At 48.9% G+C, this 16,640-nt stretch overlaps 1 protein-coding gene across 4 annotated transcripts in view; it reads left to right on the top strand.

Moving 5' to 3' along the window:
* Positions 1-16,640, top strand: part of Slc39a11 (solute carrier family 39, member 11) — a 333,089-nt gene that overhangs the window by 60,457 nt on the left and 255,992 nt on the right. For 2 of the 4 annotated variants that reach the window (XM_013037857.1, XM_013037854.1), the window contains exons 1-3: positions 9,245-9,313; positions 13,931-14,049; positions 16,115-16,153. In XM_013037857.1, the coding sequence (XP_012893311.1) occupies positions 13,942-14,049; positions 16,115-16,153 (147 nt within the window). In that variant the 5' untranslated portion in view covers positions 9,245-9,313; positions 13,931-13,941. Of the gene's footprint in view, positions 1-9,244; positions 9,314-11,156; positions 11,224-13,930; positions 14,050-16,114; positions 16,154-16,640 lie in introns of those variants that run through there. The other 2 variants (XM_013037856.1, XM_013037855.1) reach the window with 2 other exon arrangements.

Below are 16,640 nucleotides of genomic sequence, written 5' to 3'. Positions count from 1 at the left end.
GGAAGTGGCGCTGTAGCTCAAGTGGTAGAGCGCTCGCCTTGAGCTGAAGAGCTGAGGGACAGCACCCAGGCCCAGAGTTCAAGCCCCACGACCGACCAAAAAAAAAAAGAAGCCAGAGTCAGTCCAACCTCACTACTTTACCTCTCTCAAGGGAACTAGCTCACTCCGTGAGACCAGCATTAATCCCTGCTGGGGAGTGGCATCCCCAATGACCTCATTCCCTCCCACGAAGCTCTACTTCTTAAAGATTCCCACCATCTCTTAATGCTGTCACATTTGGGTACTACCAGGCTTCTAACATATGAATCTTTGGGGGCAACATTCAATACATCAAAATGTGGTGGAAATGTGGGTGGGCTGACGGCCATCGGTGTAGGGACAGTGGGGCTGTTTGTCAGGCTGAGGTCTCACTATCCTAAGGTAAGAAGGTGGGGTCCTCCCCTGGTTCGTTGTGGGGACGAAAGCAGCATTCTAAGACATCCATCCTAGCCCGGAGTACCTAGCTTGCCCCCTCCTGCATTTTAGACATGCTAGAGTTGCAGAGGACCAGAGGGAAGCCACAGAGATACCAGCACTAATGTAGGATGCTGAGAAGGGCCTTGTGGAAGAGAAAAGTGGAGATGATCAAGGCAGAGCCCAGAACACATCATTGCATATAGATGGAAACTAGATGTAGTCTTGTCTTGGTGTAGCTATTATCGCTGGAGATCTAGCTGAGAACAAGGAAAGTCAGGAGCAGGAGCCTCCATTTTATTGAGTGTAAGATTCTGTCAACCAGAGGATGCACTGTTATTTTATGGACCTCCAAGAAAGATAAAGAAAACCAGGCCCAAACTCCCATACTTCCATGCACTTAGGAAAAAATCTAATTCTTAGCCAGGTGCTAAGAATACAGGCTTAAGACTGTATCCTTAGCTATTCTGGAGGCTGAGATCTGAGGATTGCTGTTTGAGGCCAGCCTGGGTTAGAAAGTCCATGAAACTCTTAGCTCCAATTCACCAGCAAAAAAAAAGCTCAAAGTGGAGCTGTGGCTCAAGTGCTAGAGCAGCAACCTTGAGTGAAAAAGCTAAGGGACAGTGCCTAAGCCCTGTCAAGCTTCCTGGCGCCGCGCCCCCCCCCCCCCAAGCATGATACCCGCAGTACCCGATTCCCTTCCCCTTTTCCCCTTCTCCACAGCCACCAATCTGCTGGAAGCCAGGAGGGTTCTCTGCACCACTGTACTGAGAACCTTTGCTTTTGAGGGTGATCAGCCATGATGGCCGCTTCTAACCTGTCACCTGGCTCAGGGCACTTGTCCTGTTGTTGCGAAATGGACCCAGATTTTCAAGATGTAACTTGGGGGCAAGAGCGGGGAGATAGTAGTACACCTCAGAATTGGAAAAAAAACAATAGCAGTGAACCTTCCTAACATGCTTTGAGGGTGGGTGAGGCCCAGGCCGGCCTGGAGGTACAGCTAGAAGCCACTTTTGTAGCAGTCCCCAGGCCATGGAGGACTGTGCAGAGAGTAAATGGTGGAGTTTTCCCTAAGTGGGGAGAAGAACGCCCCCCCCCGGGGGGGGGGAGCTCTTGGGATTGCTTTGTGCCTTCTGTCCCTAGGGCTGAAGGTTGAGCCAGATGGTTTACTTCGGTAATTCTAACATCAACCACACAGTCTTTTTCTTTCTTTCTTTCTTTCTTTAACAATGCAGATAGAAAGCTCCCAATATGACAGCTTGGTACACTAGGCAAAAGGCAGGAGGCCTTTTCTTGCATCCTGTGGGTTAAATAATAAAGAACAGTGTGGGTGGAGGGGCAGATGGCAGGAGCTAATGGCAGCTGGGGGCTGCTTGTCTTCATTAGTGTCACCGACAGAAGGCTTCTCCTTATACAAGGGGTGGCCCGTGGTCACCCAGCCGGTTCACTCACCCCGGGAGCCTGCAGGGATCAGCCTGGCCTAGTTTTTGAGACTTTAATGAACTCCCTGGCAGGCAGAAGCTCCCTTCTCCACTTCCCCTTTTGGTTCTTAGTTCTGTAAAAGTGGTTCTTCTTTGTCCTAGCTAGTGGGATTTTTCCTTTTTTCTTTCCCTTCCCTTCTCCTCCCTTCCCTTCCCCTCCCCTCCCTTTTCTTCCCTTCCCTTCTCTTTCCTTCCTTCTTTCCTTCCTTTCTTCCTTTCTCTCCCTCCCTCTCTCCCTTTCTCCCTTCCCCCTCCCTCACTTTCTGCCCTCCCTCCCTTCCTTCCTCCTTTCTTCCTTCCTTCCTTTCTTTTCTTCCTTCCTCCCTTCCTACTCCCCTTCCTTCCTTCCTTTTCTTTTCTTCCTTCCTCCCTTCCCACCCTTCCTCCCCTTCTTCCCTCCCTCCTTCCCCCTTCCCTGCTCCCTCCCTCTCTCCCTCCCTCCCTTCCTTCCTTCCTTTGAATTCAGTTTTGAGCTTGCTAGGTAATTGCTCTATCATTTGAGCCAATGCCCTCGCCCTTTTTGCTTAAACTTTTTGGTTTTTCAGATCGGGTCTTATACTTTTGCTTGGGCTAGCCTCAGACAGTGATGGTCCTACATCTATCTCATGGGTCACTGGTGTTACAGGTGTGCATCACCACATCTGGTCTTAAGACTGTGGTTTTGCCCGGCGGCTGTGGCTCATACTTGTAATCCTAGCTACTCAGGAGGCCAAGATCTGAGGATCATGGTTCAAAGCCAGCCTGGGCAAGAAACTCCATGAGACTCTTATCTCCAATAAACCACTAGAAAAGCGGAAGTGGTGCTATGGCTCAAGTGCTAGAGCACTCACCTTGAGCTGAAGAGCACACAGACAGCGCCCAAGTCCAGAGTTCAAGCCCCATGACCGACCAAAAAAAAAAAAAAAAGACAGTGGTTTTTAACCTGGGATTGTTTTGACCCTCAGGAGACTTGGGGGCAATGTTGGAGACATTGTTGGTTGTCGTGACCAGGACGTGGTGCTGCTGGTGTCTGCTGGGTGGGAGCCTGGTGTGCAGAGGACAGGCCCCCACCAACAATGGTCTGGCATCGTCTGACCATAGTTTCTGTGGCTGAGAAGTCCTGGCCAGACGACAAAGCATCTGCTGGGTTCAAGATGTTGTTCTAGACTTTTCTGCTGGCATCCATCCATCTGACAACTCTGTGCTCCTGACATGTCATTGTGCCCAGGGATTTTCTGGGGATCTGGTTGAATCTGAGTTCTGATTCATCCACTCAAGGTGGGGTCTGCCATGCTGCAACTTTGTGTATGTGTGAGTGTGTGTGTGTGTGTGTGTGTGTGTGTGTGTGTATACGCACCAGAATTAGGGCTTGAATTCAGGCCTTGAGCAAAAAACTTGTCCCCAAACTTTTTGTTCAAGGCTGACATTCTACCACTTGAGTCACACTTCCAGTTCCAGCTTTTTGCTGGCTCATTGGAGTTTGAATTACATGATCCTCAGTTCTCGGCCTCCTGAGTAACTAGGATTATAGGTGAGCCAGACATTCTGCATCTTAATCCAGCTCCTGAGAGGGGTCTGGGAGGGGTCTGTAATACACAAGCACAGCCCGTGCAGGGGGCAGCAAGGCCTTTGTGTCCCTCAGCCTGGGGAAAGACTATTCCTCTTCATGTGAGCTTTGGAAAAGCCCTTGCAGAGCTGCGGTCATGCATGGATGGTCAGCTTTCCTTCACTCCCGCCATGTGGGGTGGAGACATCAGGTGGTCCTGCTCATCCCAGATTCTTTCCCAAGAGACCCGAATTTCACAGGAGTCTCTTGATTGGTCACTCTGTCATTCTTCAGATACTCCTAGAGGAAAGGTCAGATTGGGCCTTTTGGATGTTCTTGATGAGGAAGGTTCTAAATCACCTTTGTGGTGAATATTGCTTCTTTTTTTTAGTGTCTAGCCTTTTCTGTGTGATGTCATGGCACCATGACAGCTGGCACCTTTTCTGTTAGCAGATTTGTGTTTCTCACTTGTAACTTGCATTCTCTACCTAAGAGCTCCTTCAACTCTAACATTTCATTCTTCTGATCCTATTACTCTCTGCTTCCAGAGTCTTCTCCAGCTCCTCCTGGGAGCAGGCCATGCCCACCTCTGCAACTTTGTTATTTACTGAATCAAATTCTCAAGTTCTTTCTCTCCAGGAAATATGTTTTGTGAGAGGTAGTAGTAAAAGGTAGGGCCAGGGGCTGGTGGTTCATGCCTGTAACCCTAGCTACTCAGGAGGCTGAGATCTGAGGAAAATCTGTGAGACTGTTATCTCCAATTAACCACCAAAAAACTGAAGTGGTGATGTGCTCAAAGTGGTAGCGTGCTAGCCTTGAACCAAAGAGTTCAGGGACAGTGCCCAGGCCCTGAGTTCAAGCCTCATGACCAACAACAATAACAAAAGAAAAAAGAAAAGAAAAGAAAAAGAAGTAGGGCATGTATTCAACTCTTTAGCTTCTATGCTTAGTGGATATAAATTATACATTTATCATTTAAAAAATTAGGTACAAGATTTTATGTAATTAATGGCCAGATGGATGCGGGGGTCTAGGTACATGTGGGTTTAACAATGAATTAAAGCAGAAAGAATATGTGCTTTCTAAAACTCCCCTCTTGGGGCTGAGAAGGTAGCTCAGTGGTAGAGTGCTTGCCTTGCATGCATGAGGCCCTGGGTTCCATTCCTCAGCACCACATAAGCAAAAAGAAAAAAAAAGCTGGAAGTGGCGCTGTGGCTCAAGTGGTAGAGTCTAGCCTTGAGCTGAAGAGCTGAGGGACAGCACCCAGGCCCAGAGTTCAGGCCCCACGACAGGACCCCCCCCCAAACAAAACAAAACAAAACAAACAACTCCCCTCTCCATGGCTTTGCTTGTTCCGTGGAATTGGCCAAATTTGGTCTCTACCTCTGAATGTTTAAACTGATCTCCCCTTTAAATGAGAACTTGGGCACTGGTTACCCACTTCTATAATCCTAACTACTCAGGAGGGTAAAATCTGAGGATCACAGTTCAAAGAGGCCTAGAAAATTAATGAGACACTCCAATTAATCACCAAAAAGCCAAAAGTGCAGCTGTGGCTCCAGTGATAAAATGCTAGCCTTGAATGAAAAAGCTAAAGCACAGTGTCCAGGCCCTGAGTTCAAACCCTAGGACTGGCATAAGAACAAACAAACAAACGAGAACTCTGGTTAAGGATGTGGATCTACCACTGGGCAGTGGTAGAGCAGTTACCCAGGATGCACCAGGGCCCAATCCTACTCCTACATGAGTATAGCCTTCGAAAGCAGTAACTAGAGCTAGGCAAGCAGAGATTCAGAGTGGGGTGGGCTTGACAAGAGAATGAGTAGCATTTAAGGGAAGAGGATCATCTTGGAGTGAGCTCCCCCAGGACCCAGCCAGCTTATCATACAAGATCCTGCTAGCTAAGTGTACTTTTGATTAATTTTGGGTTTAGGGTTATTTTGAGATCATTCACCAAAAAGTTTTGCTTTGCAGTGCTTTAAATTAATTGTCTTAAAGAATGTGGATCACTATTCATTTCTTTGACAAATACCTATGAAGTATCTTTTCTGCTCACAAGAGGGATGACATATATTCATTGCAGTTCCCTTGAGGGCTGAAAAACCTAATTGTTGTACATGTAAGGAACGATTTTGACAGATGTTTGAATTACTTTGGACTTTGGTGTTAACTGACTGAATAGGTGAATATATTTACACAATTGCTTTCTTTGTTTCTCCAACCCAGAGAGAGTATTTCATTTATTCTGTTCTCTCTGCAGCAGTGATTTCCAACCTGGGCTTCCTAAGCTTGAAGGGACTGCCTCCTATAACATTTATCAATGATTAATATTTACAAAAGCTGAATGAGGCAAAAGCAAATTAAAATCCAATTTTGTGGCTTTGGGCTGAAGCAGCAGCCTAGAGGCTACAGCCTGGTCTTTCACACTAACCTGAACTTCAGATTTTGATAACTAAAAGTAGGACAAAAAATGTATGTTTCACAAATACAGAAGTGTTTGTCAATAACTGGCTTGATAAATCTCTTCCATACCATCTTTTTTGGGGGGTGATGGGTTACAGTCTCACAGAGTTGCTTATATACTAGATAATCAATGCTTGGTAAATCAGTACAAACAGGTTTTGCCAATAAAATGGACTGGGCCGGGCATGGTGGCTTACATGTGTAATCTCAGCACACTGGAGCTTGAGGCAAAAGGTTTGTGAATTTGAGACTAGCTGGCTACATACAGAGTTCCAGGTCAGCCTAAGCTAAATTTCAAGAACTTTGTCTCAAAAACAAACACAAAAATTGGAGATGCATTCCCATCTTCCCCATAGAACGTTATGGAAAAATTCACTCTACCCTTCTCCATCCAAGAAGTAGCAACTTTAGGGTACAACATCCTAAAGTCTACCTACCAGGCAGCTTCCTGACAGCATCTGTGTGTGTGGGGGGGGCGGTGGGGGTTCTCTGTGTCCACATAAATCCCAACTTCTGGGGCTGAGTTAGGAGAAAAATGGAGCCTTGAGATGGCACAGACATTTTGCTTTGACCTCAGGGTTCCCTGGAGGCTTTGGAGGGCTTTGGGGATAACCAGAGAATTGGGTCTCTAGTGGGTGGTGGGTATACAGGTCTGAAGGCACCTCCAGCCTCAAATGTTTTCCTGAGCCAAGACCCCACCAACCATCTGTCTGCCAAGCTGGTGGTAAGAGACAGAAACTTTGCAGGGCACTGACAGGCGTCTGGTGGTGACAGGCAGGCCCTAGGGGCTGGGGAGACTGTGTGAGGAGGGAGGAAAGAAAGGGAGGGAGGGAGGAGGGAGGGAGGGAGGTGCCTTCCCTAGGCCTCCAGCTCTCAAGCAAACATTATCTCATTCTGCAGCTGGCCTGTTGAAGAGTTAATGAAGGGAAGAAAATTCTTGCAAAATGATTGATTACAAGGAACCGTGTAAATTTTCAAGGGATCCTGACTCCCTCCAAAGAGCTAGGTGTTTTGTACACAAGGCAGCTTTGGATGTGAGTGCAGAGATTCTGTTTTATTGACTGAAGGGCTTGAGAATTAGACATCTTGGTTTCATTGAGTTTTGCTGCTGGTCTTAATATGTATGCTCAATGAGCCTTAATTTCTGTATAACAGTCTATTTTATGCCTTGTTAAAAAGCTTCTAAGTTATGAAAGGAACATACAGTTATAGAAAGGCAGGAGGATCTGCTTTAATTGGTGTGACTTCCTTTCTGGTCTTATGTTACTTGGGTTCTTTTTTTTTTTTTTTACCATTGTGACTCCAAGTGGCACATATTTTTGTATATTGCTTTATTTCATAAAACATGATACCATAAATATTTCATAGGCTGCTACAAGGTTTATGATTTTGACTAGCTGCACAGACGTCCACTCATTTAGTCTCTGTAATTTAACTGCTCTTTTATTTATCCCTCTCTCTCTCTCTCTCTGCCAGATCTGGAACTTAAACTCAGGGCCTGGGCACTGTCCCTGAGCTTCTTTTGCTTAAGACTAGCACTCTACCACTTGAGCCACAGTGCCACTTCTGGCTTTTTCTGTTTACATGGTACTGAGGACTTGAACCCAGGGCTTCATGCATGCTAGACAGGCACTCTACTACTAAGCCACATTCCCAGCCCTATCCCTCTGTTTTTAAAAATTAGTGTATGTGAATTGTACAAAGAGTTTGTTGTATTAGCTACTATTGCTAAGTATCCTTGCCTTCCTTGCAGTGCTGGGATTTGATCTCAGGTCCTCACTCTTGTGAGGTTGTTGCTCTAGCATGTGAGCCAGGCCCCCAGCTTTAGTTATTTTTCTGATAAATCTTGAGTTTTTGCCTGAGGCTGACCTCAGTGCCTGAGGCTGACCTCAGACCTCCATCCTCCTATCTACGCCTCCTGCCTGCCTGGTATTACAGGTTTATACTACTGTATCTGGCTGGCTTAACCATCCTCTGTGTTGAAAGGATTAAGATGATGAATGACTTTTCTCTCCTGTATTTTGAACAGTTTCATTCAGCAAGTTCTTAGGAAATTGCCTTTCTAGGTTAACTGTTCATGGGAACAGAGGGCACAGAGGAATTCACAAGGGCTCCATCCTTCACTTTAATTAGACATGAGAACCTTGCATCCTTCCAAGCACGAGGTCTTCTGTTTGAGCCGTTATCTATCACAGGTCCCCAAGGTTTTCTGAAAATGTGGCAAGACTACAGATTCTCACCAATTACAGTGACTTTTGGTAAAATGCTATGTGTAAAGTCTCCGTTCTGTACCACTCTTATTTTTGCAGTGCTGGGAATCGAACCCAAGGTTTCATGGATCCTAGGCAAGAGCTTCACAGTGGTAAAGACTTACCATGATGATTTTTTTATCTTTTATTTTTGTGTGAGTCCTCGGGTTGAATTCAGGGCCTGGGCACTGTTCCTGAGCTTTTGTACTCAAGGCGAATGCTCTACCACAGCTCTACTTCCAGCTTTTTTGGATGTTAATTGAAGATAAGTCTCACAGACTTTCCTGCCCAGGCTGGCTTTGAACCCTGATCCTCAGATCTCAGCCTCCTGAGGATTACAGGCGTGAGCCACTGGTGCCTGGCAATTGGAAACTTTTTCTTTTCTTTTCTTGCTTTGGCGTTCTGACTGGTTTCCCTGTAGTCTTTCTTAGATCGTCACTGTCATGGCTGAGCTATGAGCCGGTGATTCCGTTCCACAGCCCAGGAGGGTCTGGGGTCTCCAGTGTGGGAACAGGCAGACATGGGGCCAGGGTGGAGGTGAGCTGCTGCCCGGTCCCGGTGCCCACCAGCCTGGTGCCCCTGAGCATTCGTGGTAGAGGCTCTCCCGTGTCCTGTGGCCGTGGGTTTCTCTGGATGATGCTGGCGCTGCTGATTGGTGAGAACGTTCTCTCCTTCACTCTCAGTCCCTTAGAAAGCAGGTGCCACCGGCGGCCGGATTATTGGTGTCCGGGTTTTGCTTTCAGGGTAGCCGTTTACCCTGTCTTCCTACCTGGAACCACAGGTGTGCACCCACAAAACTCGGCTTATTGGTTGAGATGAGGAGTTGGGGTGGGGAGGTGGTCTCGAACCCCAGTCCCCAGCTCTGCCACTGAGATCAGTCCCAGCAACTCGGCGCCCCCGCAATAGGCCCACAGGACTCTATTCTGCCCGCCCCATCTGTTCCTGGGCCGGCGCGGGCTGTGAATCCGAGACTTTATTCTCCAGGAGGGGTTGGCGGCCGGTCGGGGCGGGGCCTGCGGCGGTCGCGTGAGCGCCGGGGGGCGGGGCTTGTGGCGGCCACGTGTGCGCGGGAAGCAGGAAGTGGCGGCGCAGCGGAGCCGGCGGGGCCCATGGAAGCGGCCGGGGGCGGCCGGGGCGCCCTCGTGAGTCGGCTTTACCCTCCTTCCGCGTCTGCGGTGGGGCCGAAGGACCGGGGCCCGCAGTACAAGAGAATGCGCCCTGGAGCTGGAGGAGCGCCCCGGGGCCGGAGGGTCTGGGAAGCCCCCCCCCCCGGAGGCTCTGCGGGCAGCCGGGGCACGAGAGGACCCCACTCCCCCCGGGAGGGCCGCGGACGGCCAGGACGCGCGGGCCTCGGGCCTCGGGCCTCCTCCTTCGTCCCGCCTGGTGGGGTGGGGGCCCGGGAGCCGAGGCGGCTGCGGTCCAGCTGCATCGAGGCCCCTCCCACTCACTCCAGGACTTAACCTGGGAATCTGGTTAGACCTGCAGCGGGTCTGGGCGACCCCCCCCCCCCCCGGGATGGGGCATCTCTTAATCAGGTCCTGGGTCTGCAGCTCTGGTTTGAGTGGCGGGGTGCTGGAGAACTTGTCCAAGTCCTACCCGCCCACACCTCAGTCCTGCTGGCTTCCACTCGGGGGGCGGGGGGTCCAGGCTCAGGTGTGTGTGTGTGTGTGTGTGTATCACTGAGGCCCAGGCAGTGCCCCATCCCACCCTGCAACAACACCACCATTTCATCTTCCCAGGTGACGTTCACAAGGCGAGCAACAGGTTTAAAGGAAGGGAAAAGGAAAAACAAATGTCTCCTTAGCGAGTATCACCTCCTGGGGCTGCTGTAGCAGAATGTGCAGGTGGATGAAGTGGTGTTGCCTTCTATTTATTTTATTTTTGTGTTGATACTGGGGCTTGAATTTGGGGCCTTTCATTCTTGCTTGCCTTTTCCACTCATGGCTGGCAAATACCATTCGAGTCACATCTCCACTTCCAGCTTTTTTGCTGGCAAAAAAAATAGGAGATAAAGAGTTTCAATAGTTTGTCTTGCCTGGGCAGGCTTCAAACCTCAGATCCTCATCCTCACATTTCCGCCACACTGAGTAAGCACCAGTACGAGGTGATACTGGACTTTGAACTCACTAGCTTGCTTAGTGAATGCTCTACCACTCCAGTCACGCTGCCAGCCTGGCTCTTTGCTAGCTATTTTTGGAGATGAAGTCTCATGGACTTTTATGCCCCAGCTGGCTTCCAACCGTGATCCTCCTGAGTAGCTACTGTGACAGGCATGAGCTACTGTTGACATTGGCTTTTTTTTTTAAGGATTCTTTTTTGTGCTAATTCATAGTAGTTTATGATATTAATATCCAGCCCAGGAGGAAATATGTGCCCCGTTATGTGAGCAAGCTGCTTTGGCTGTGCAGTGGCTGGTTCACTTCCTGGTCTCCATGTTAGAAACACCTTTTGTTGTCTTGGGACTCTAATAATGGCCTTGCCAGCCCTATGCAGGGCAGGACTCACTTGCCAGCTCTTAGTCCGGTAGAAGTTGGTCCCCTGTAAGTGAGGTGCTTCCCATTTTCTTACAGAAGGGATCCCCCACAGGAATGGATTAAGAGTCTGATGAAGAAGTCCGGGGTTTCCCCTGAGATTCCATACTTCTAAGCAGCTCCCAAGGGGCACTTGTGCTGCTGGGTTCTTGGACCATCTTGAAACAACAGATGGAAGAGACTTCTCTGAGGGGCGCTGGCTTGCATCTCCTCTGTTAAATGCTGTTCCTCGTGGAGTGACAGGATGTGGCCTTGGACTTCCTTTGTGTCCCCTTCTCAGATGCTTAGTTATTAAAGGGGAGTAGGAGCACCTGAGGGCTTCCTCCTGTCCCTAGCCCACAGAATCCACTTTGACTTTGGCTTTGTTGGTTCTTTTCAGAAGTTATCAAAGGCACATTGGACTACAGAAAGAACCAAAGGTGTTTGTATTCTGACCAGTCTTAGGTGATGAGAACTCAGAGGGTGATAGCTCTGCGCCTGTCTTTGGAAATGTTGGAAATTTTATCTGCAAGCAGCTAGATGTAGGTGATGTGTGTAATGTTCCAGATATTTTATTTCTGGGGGCAGTAATGGGGTTTGAAGTCAGGTCATTGTGCTTGCTGGGCTGGTGTTCTACCACTGAGCCACACCTTCAGCTCTTTCTTCCTTGGTTATTATTTTTGTACCAGTACTGAGGCTTGAACTCAGGGCCTGAGTGCTGTCCCTGAGCTTTTTTTTGCTTAAGGCTGGTGCTCTACTACTTGAGCCACAGCTTTGCTGTTGGAGATAAGAGTCTTACAGACTTTTCTGCTTAGGCTGGCTTTGAACTGCCATCATCAGATCTCAGCTTCCTGACTAGCTAGGAGTATATGTGTGAGCCACTGGCACCTGGTGCCTTGATTATTTTTATGATGAGATCTTGCTTCCTGCCCAGGCATATCCCTGAGCCACTCTTTGCCTAATTTAGGCCTCTTGTTGTTGCTGGGTTCATAGGTTTGTGCCATTATATTAGCTTCTTAGGTTGAAATGAAAGCTTGTGACTTTTTCTGCCTGCAATCATGATTCTCCCAGTTTCAGCCTCCCACATATCTTGAGATGACACATACGAGCTACTACACTCAGCTGTGGGTTGAGAAAGAGTCTTGAGAACTTTACTGCCTAGGCTGGCCTCAAACCATGATCCTTCCATTCTCAGCTTCTCAATAGCTCGGATTACAGGCATAAGCCACCAGCTTAGTCAGATGTCTTAGTTTAAAAGCAAACACAGTACACTCCTTTAGGCTGACTTGTCAAGATGATGATGCAAAGAGTGGCTTCTAAAATATGATCTGTTTTCTTTAATTGGTATTGAGGCCATGTTGGGCTGTGTTTAGATTAGGGGACCACATTTTAAGTCCATAACATGCTCTTTTTCTCAGTTTTCCTAGCACTGGTGCTGAGCAGAGCCTCACCTGGGCCCACAGTCGTTCCTAGGTTTGAACCTGGCTAAGCTCCATGGCATAGGCCCTGTCCTCCTTCTCTGGTTTCATTCAGACTCAGGAGGGGTGGTGCCTTTGCTCTTGATTTGCAGGCCCAGGGCTTCTGTCTGTCTTGTGCCAGCCTTGGCAGAACTGGCCAGGTGGGGTCAGATCCAGCCAGCCCTGTGGGTACTGAAGGCCAGGGGTAGCTGAATGAGGCCTTTGAGTTGAAGTCTTGAGACCCCGTGTTTGTGTACCAGAGCACAGGGCTGTTCAACAAGTGGTTTTCTCTGCTCTGGAACTTTCCATAGGGAGAGGTGTAACTTGCTATGGCTTCAGAACTAGGATTTTCAGCATGTTAAACTCTGGTGGGGATTCTCTGGGCCTAGACAAGAAGGAAGGACACTCCTCTTTCTTGGTGGGCAGTGGCTTTAGGTCAGCTTCATCGCAGATGAGATGCTGCATTGGCCAAGGGTGCTGCCATTCGTGTCTGTTTTCTTGTCCTCACCTGTCCTGCCCAGGTAAGCTGGCTCCTTCTGAGTCAGCAAAGCCCGTTTGCCAGGAATGCTGACTGTGGAAAAGCATCACCTCTGTTTTTAAGCCACAGGATAGAAAAGATGAGGGAGCCCGGCCATACGAGCAGCAGAGGTGCGTGTGCAGATGGGAGGGGTTGAGGAAAGCCTCCCTACGCAAGTTGGCATCAGGTGGGCCATACAGGATGCTCTGGGTTCTGGTGCTGGAGCTATGGAAGGAAGGAATTCCAGGATGGAAGTACATGAGCAGAGACTCGGGGTAGGACTGGCTGCAGCTTGGTGAAGGTGTCACAGAATTAAGCTGCGGTATGGTACCTGGGTGGGGACAGTGGAGACTTAGGCTCCAAGAGCCCATGGAGAGATGGAAGCGGAACTTACCCTGCAGCCAGCCAGGGACTGCTGAGGGGTGATTGGAAAGTAGATGGAAGAGGTTTAAAGAGGAATTAGAGCCTGCCACTTGTGTCTGCAGGAGACAGGATAACTGACAGGACAGTTTGACAGGTCTTCTGGAGCCCTCTTTCTTCCTCCAGGCTACACAATCTACATTCGCCGAGCTTTTTTAAAATTTAATTTTTGTTTTAATTTTGGCTGCAGGTACTGGGGCGTAAGCTCAGGGCTTCTTACTTGGCTTTTGCATTCATGGCTGGCTCACTGCCATTTGAGCCACACCTTCAGTCCAGCTCTTTTGCTTGTTAATTGGAGATAAGAGTCTCACAGACTTTTTTGTGTAGGTTGTCTCTGACCAGCAATCCTCAGGAGAAGCTAGGACTAAAGATGTGAGCCGTTGGTGCCTGAGATTTCTTCTATTTAGGAATTACTTCTCAACGTAGCAACCTCTTATGAGGCTTCTATGTCCCTCTCCCCCCTCCCCCTGCCCCCCTCCTATCAGGATTGGGGCTTGAACTCAGGGCCTCTTGCTCTTGCTTGAGCCATACATCTACTTCTGTTTTTTTGCTGGTTACTTGGAGATAAGAGTCTGACACATTTTTCTGCCTGGACTGGTTTTGAACCTCAATCCTCAGATCTTAACCTCCTGAGTAGCTGGAATTACAGGTATGAGCCACCAGTGCCTGGCCTTCTGTGGCCTCTCCTTTCAGAGTTAGATGACTTCTAGTGCCTGGGAACCTGAGGAGTTAGATATTGGTCAAGGGATCCCAGCCTAGTGTGACAGGCATGCATACTGCCACCCCAGATGGAGGCCAACCCAGGCAGGGGGGCTAGGACATGTGATGGCTGACCTCTGGCTCTTCTGCCCACAGCTGTGTCAAGCATGCTTCAAGGCTACAGCTCAGTATTCCAGGCCTTACTGGGGACCTTCTTCACCTGGGCTCTGACAGCAGCTGGAGCTGCTCTTGTCTTCATATTCTCTTCTGGACAGGTGAGGAACTTTTGGCTTGACTTGGGTTGTAGAAGTTCTTGGGGACCCTGGCACAGGCTGTGAAACCAGCCCTCTCTGTGCAGTATCCCTGGCTGCACTTGCAGGTGATGGTGGTCAGGTTTGTCCTTGTGGTACCTGGTTGCTAACATGGGCTTTGAACAGCCTTCATCCCTCCCCTGCCTCTCTTCTCACAGCCGATGGCAGTGAGAAACCAGTAAGTCAGCCTCCTCTCACCCATTGCTTTGGTCCTTGCTTACCTGTAATTTCTTCAGGCCTGAAGTAGGCTGTGTTACTGACCAGTCCATGGGGGTGGGGAAGGATCTGCTTCCTTTCTCGTCTGCGCAGCTTTTTGTGGCTTTTCATCCCTTGGGTGAGTACAGAATAGCCCACCTCCCTTTCCCCCTGAAGACCGTTAACCTATCCACCCCTATCCCACTCATCTTTCCTGTATCCCCTTCATACTCTCAGTACTCTCAGGCCCTGTGTGCACCTCTATCCCTCACATCTCTCTCTCCCTCTACACCCCACATCTTTAAATCCCTACTACCCAACTCGACATTCACCCATAGCCCCCTCTACCCCATACACCCTGTACAACCCACATTCACCTATGCCTGAGATTCTGCTCTCCCCACCCCTAGCTCCCTCTGTCCCCAGTCCCTGCATTGTTCAACTCGCACCTGTAGAACTTTTAGGGGCAAGCTGGGCACTGGTGGCTCAGGCCTGTAATCCTAGCTACTCAGGAGGCTGAGATCTGAGGATTGAGGTTCAAAGCCAGCCCATGCAGGAAAGTCCATGAGACTCTTTATCTCCAGTTAACCACCAGAAAACTGGAAGTGACGCTGTGGCTCAAGTGGTGGAGTGCTTGCCTTGAGGTGAAGAGCTGAGGGTCAGACAGTGCCCAGGCCCAGAGTTCAAGCCCCAAAACTGCAAGAAAGAGAGAGAGAGAGAGAGAGAGAGAGAGAGAGAGAGAGAGAGAGAGAGAGAGAGAGAGAGAGGGAGGGAGGGAGGGAGGGAGGAGGGAGGGAAAGAAAGAAAAAAAGAAAAAAGAACTCTTAGGGATTGCATGTGAGTAACTGACTTCAGTCTATTTTGACCCACTGAGTGATGGATCTGAGAAGGAAAACAGGAAGTTGGCAAGGCAGGCATCTGCATTAAAGACCAATCATGTAGACGCCAGTCTCAATGATGAGATCCTGTCTCCACACACTGCCTGCCTCCTCATCTCTTGGAGGTGGTTGGAACCAACCCATCAGTTCAAACTACACAGCCTGGCAACTTGGAGGGCCAGGATGCCCAGAGATGTCATCGTTCACAGAAATAGACAGGAGAATGAAGGTTGTTGGGGCAGGAAGAGGATGAGAGGATGATACATTGTTGTTGACTGGGTATAGAGTTGTGCACATGGCTGGCCCATTTCACTACTGTAATGTCCTTTGGGCTCACTCGAGATGTCCTTTGTGCCAGAATTTACTTCATTTTTAATGCTGAGAATATTCCATTGTATGTACATTCCACATTTTATTTCTCTGTTCTTGTACAGATTGACACTAAAAACAATTTGTGTGTGTGTGTGTGTGTGTGTATTGGTGCTAGGACTAGAACTTAGGGCCTGGAGACTGAATGTTTTCCACTTAAGGCTGGCACTCTGTTACTTGAGCCACAGCTCCACTTCCAGCTTTTTTGGTGGCTAATTGGAAATGAGTTTCATAGACTTTCCTGCCTGGACTGGGTTTGAACCATGATCCTCAAATCTCAGTTTCATGAGTATCTGGGATTACAAGTATAAACTACCAAAGCTCCTCCCTTCCCTCCCCTCCCCTCAGGGACTGTTGATGGTCTTGAGTTTTTTGTTCAAGCCTGGCACTCTGTCACTTGAGCTACACCTCCACTTCTGGCTTTTTGGTGGTTAATTGGAAGTAAGAATGCCATGGGCTGGTTTTGAACCATGATACTCTTATCAGCTCAGGTGTGAGCCAGTGGTTGTCCTGGGCTTTCTGGTTTTCTTTTGACCCAGGATACCTCCTCTTGTCCCTAGAAAATTGAAACATCTTTTCCTTTTCAGAGGCGGATCCTAGATGGAAGTCTCGGCTTTGCTGCAGGGGTAAGTTGCATGTAGCAGGGGAAATGTTGATAGAGACATGTCTATTGTGGCCTTTCCGTGCCATGGGCTATTACCAGTTTGTTCCCTCATGATCGAGATGTGTCTAGTTCTTTCTCTAAGTGCTAATGCTCTGCCTTCCTGTCCCCAGTCATATTTATTTTCCAGTTGATTGATGCTCCTGCCTCTCTGATAGTGAAAGAGTGCCGCTTGGCAGCTGCCTAAAGACTTGGGAAATTAGGTAATATTTAGGAACGGCTTAGCATGGACCCAGCATGATACATAGTTAGGACTAATTAAATGTCCACTTTCTAGCCGGGCGCTGGTGGCTCACGCCTGTAATCCTAGCTACTCAGGAGGCTGAGATCTGAGGATCGCGGTTCAAAGCCAGCCTGGGCAGGAGAGACCGTGAGACTCCTATCTCCAATAAACCACCAGAAAAACCGGAAGTGGCGCTGTAGCTCAAGTGGTAGAGCGCTCGCCTTGAGCT

The sequence above is a fragment of the Dipodomys ordii genome, unplaced genomic scaffold (genome assembly GCF_000151885.1).
Source record: "Dipodomys ordii isolate 6190 unplaced genomic scaffold, Dord_2.0 Scaffold7, whole genome shotgun sequence".
In the NCBI taxonomy this organism is placed as follows: domain Eukaryota; kingdom Metazoa; phylum Chordata; class Mammalia; order Rodentia; family Heteromyidae; genus Dipodomys; species Dipodomys ordii.
Note: the sequence above shows the minus strand (reverse complement) of the source record. Positions and strands in the feature narration are given on the sequence as shown.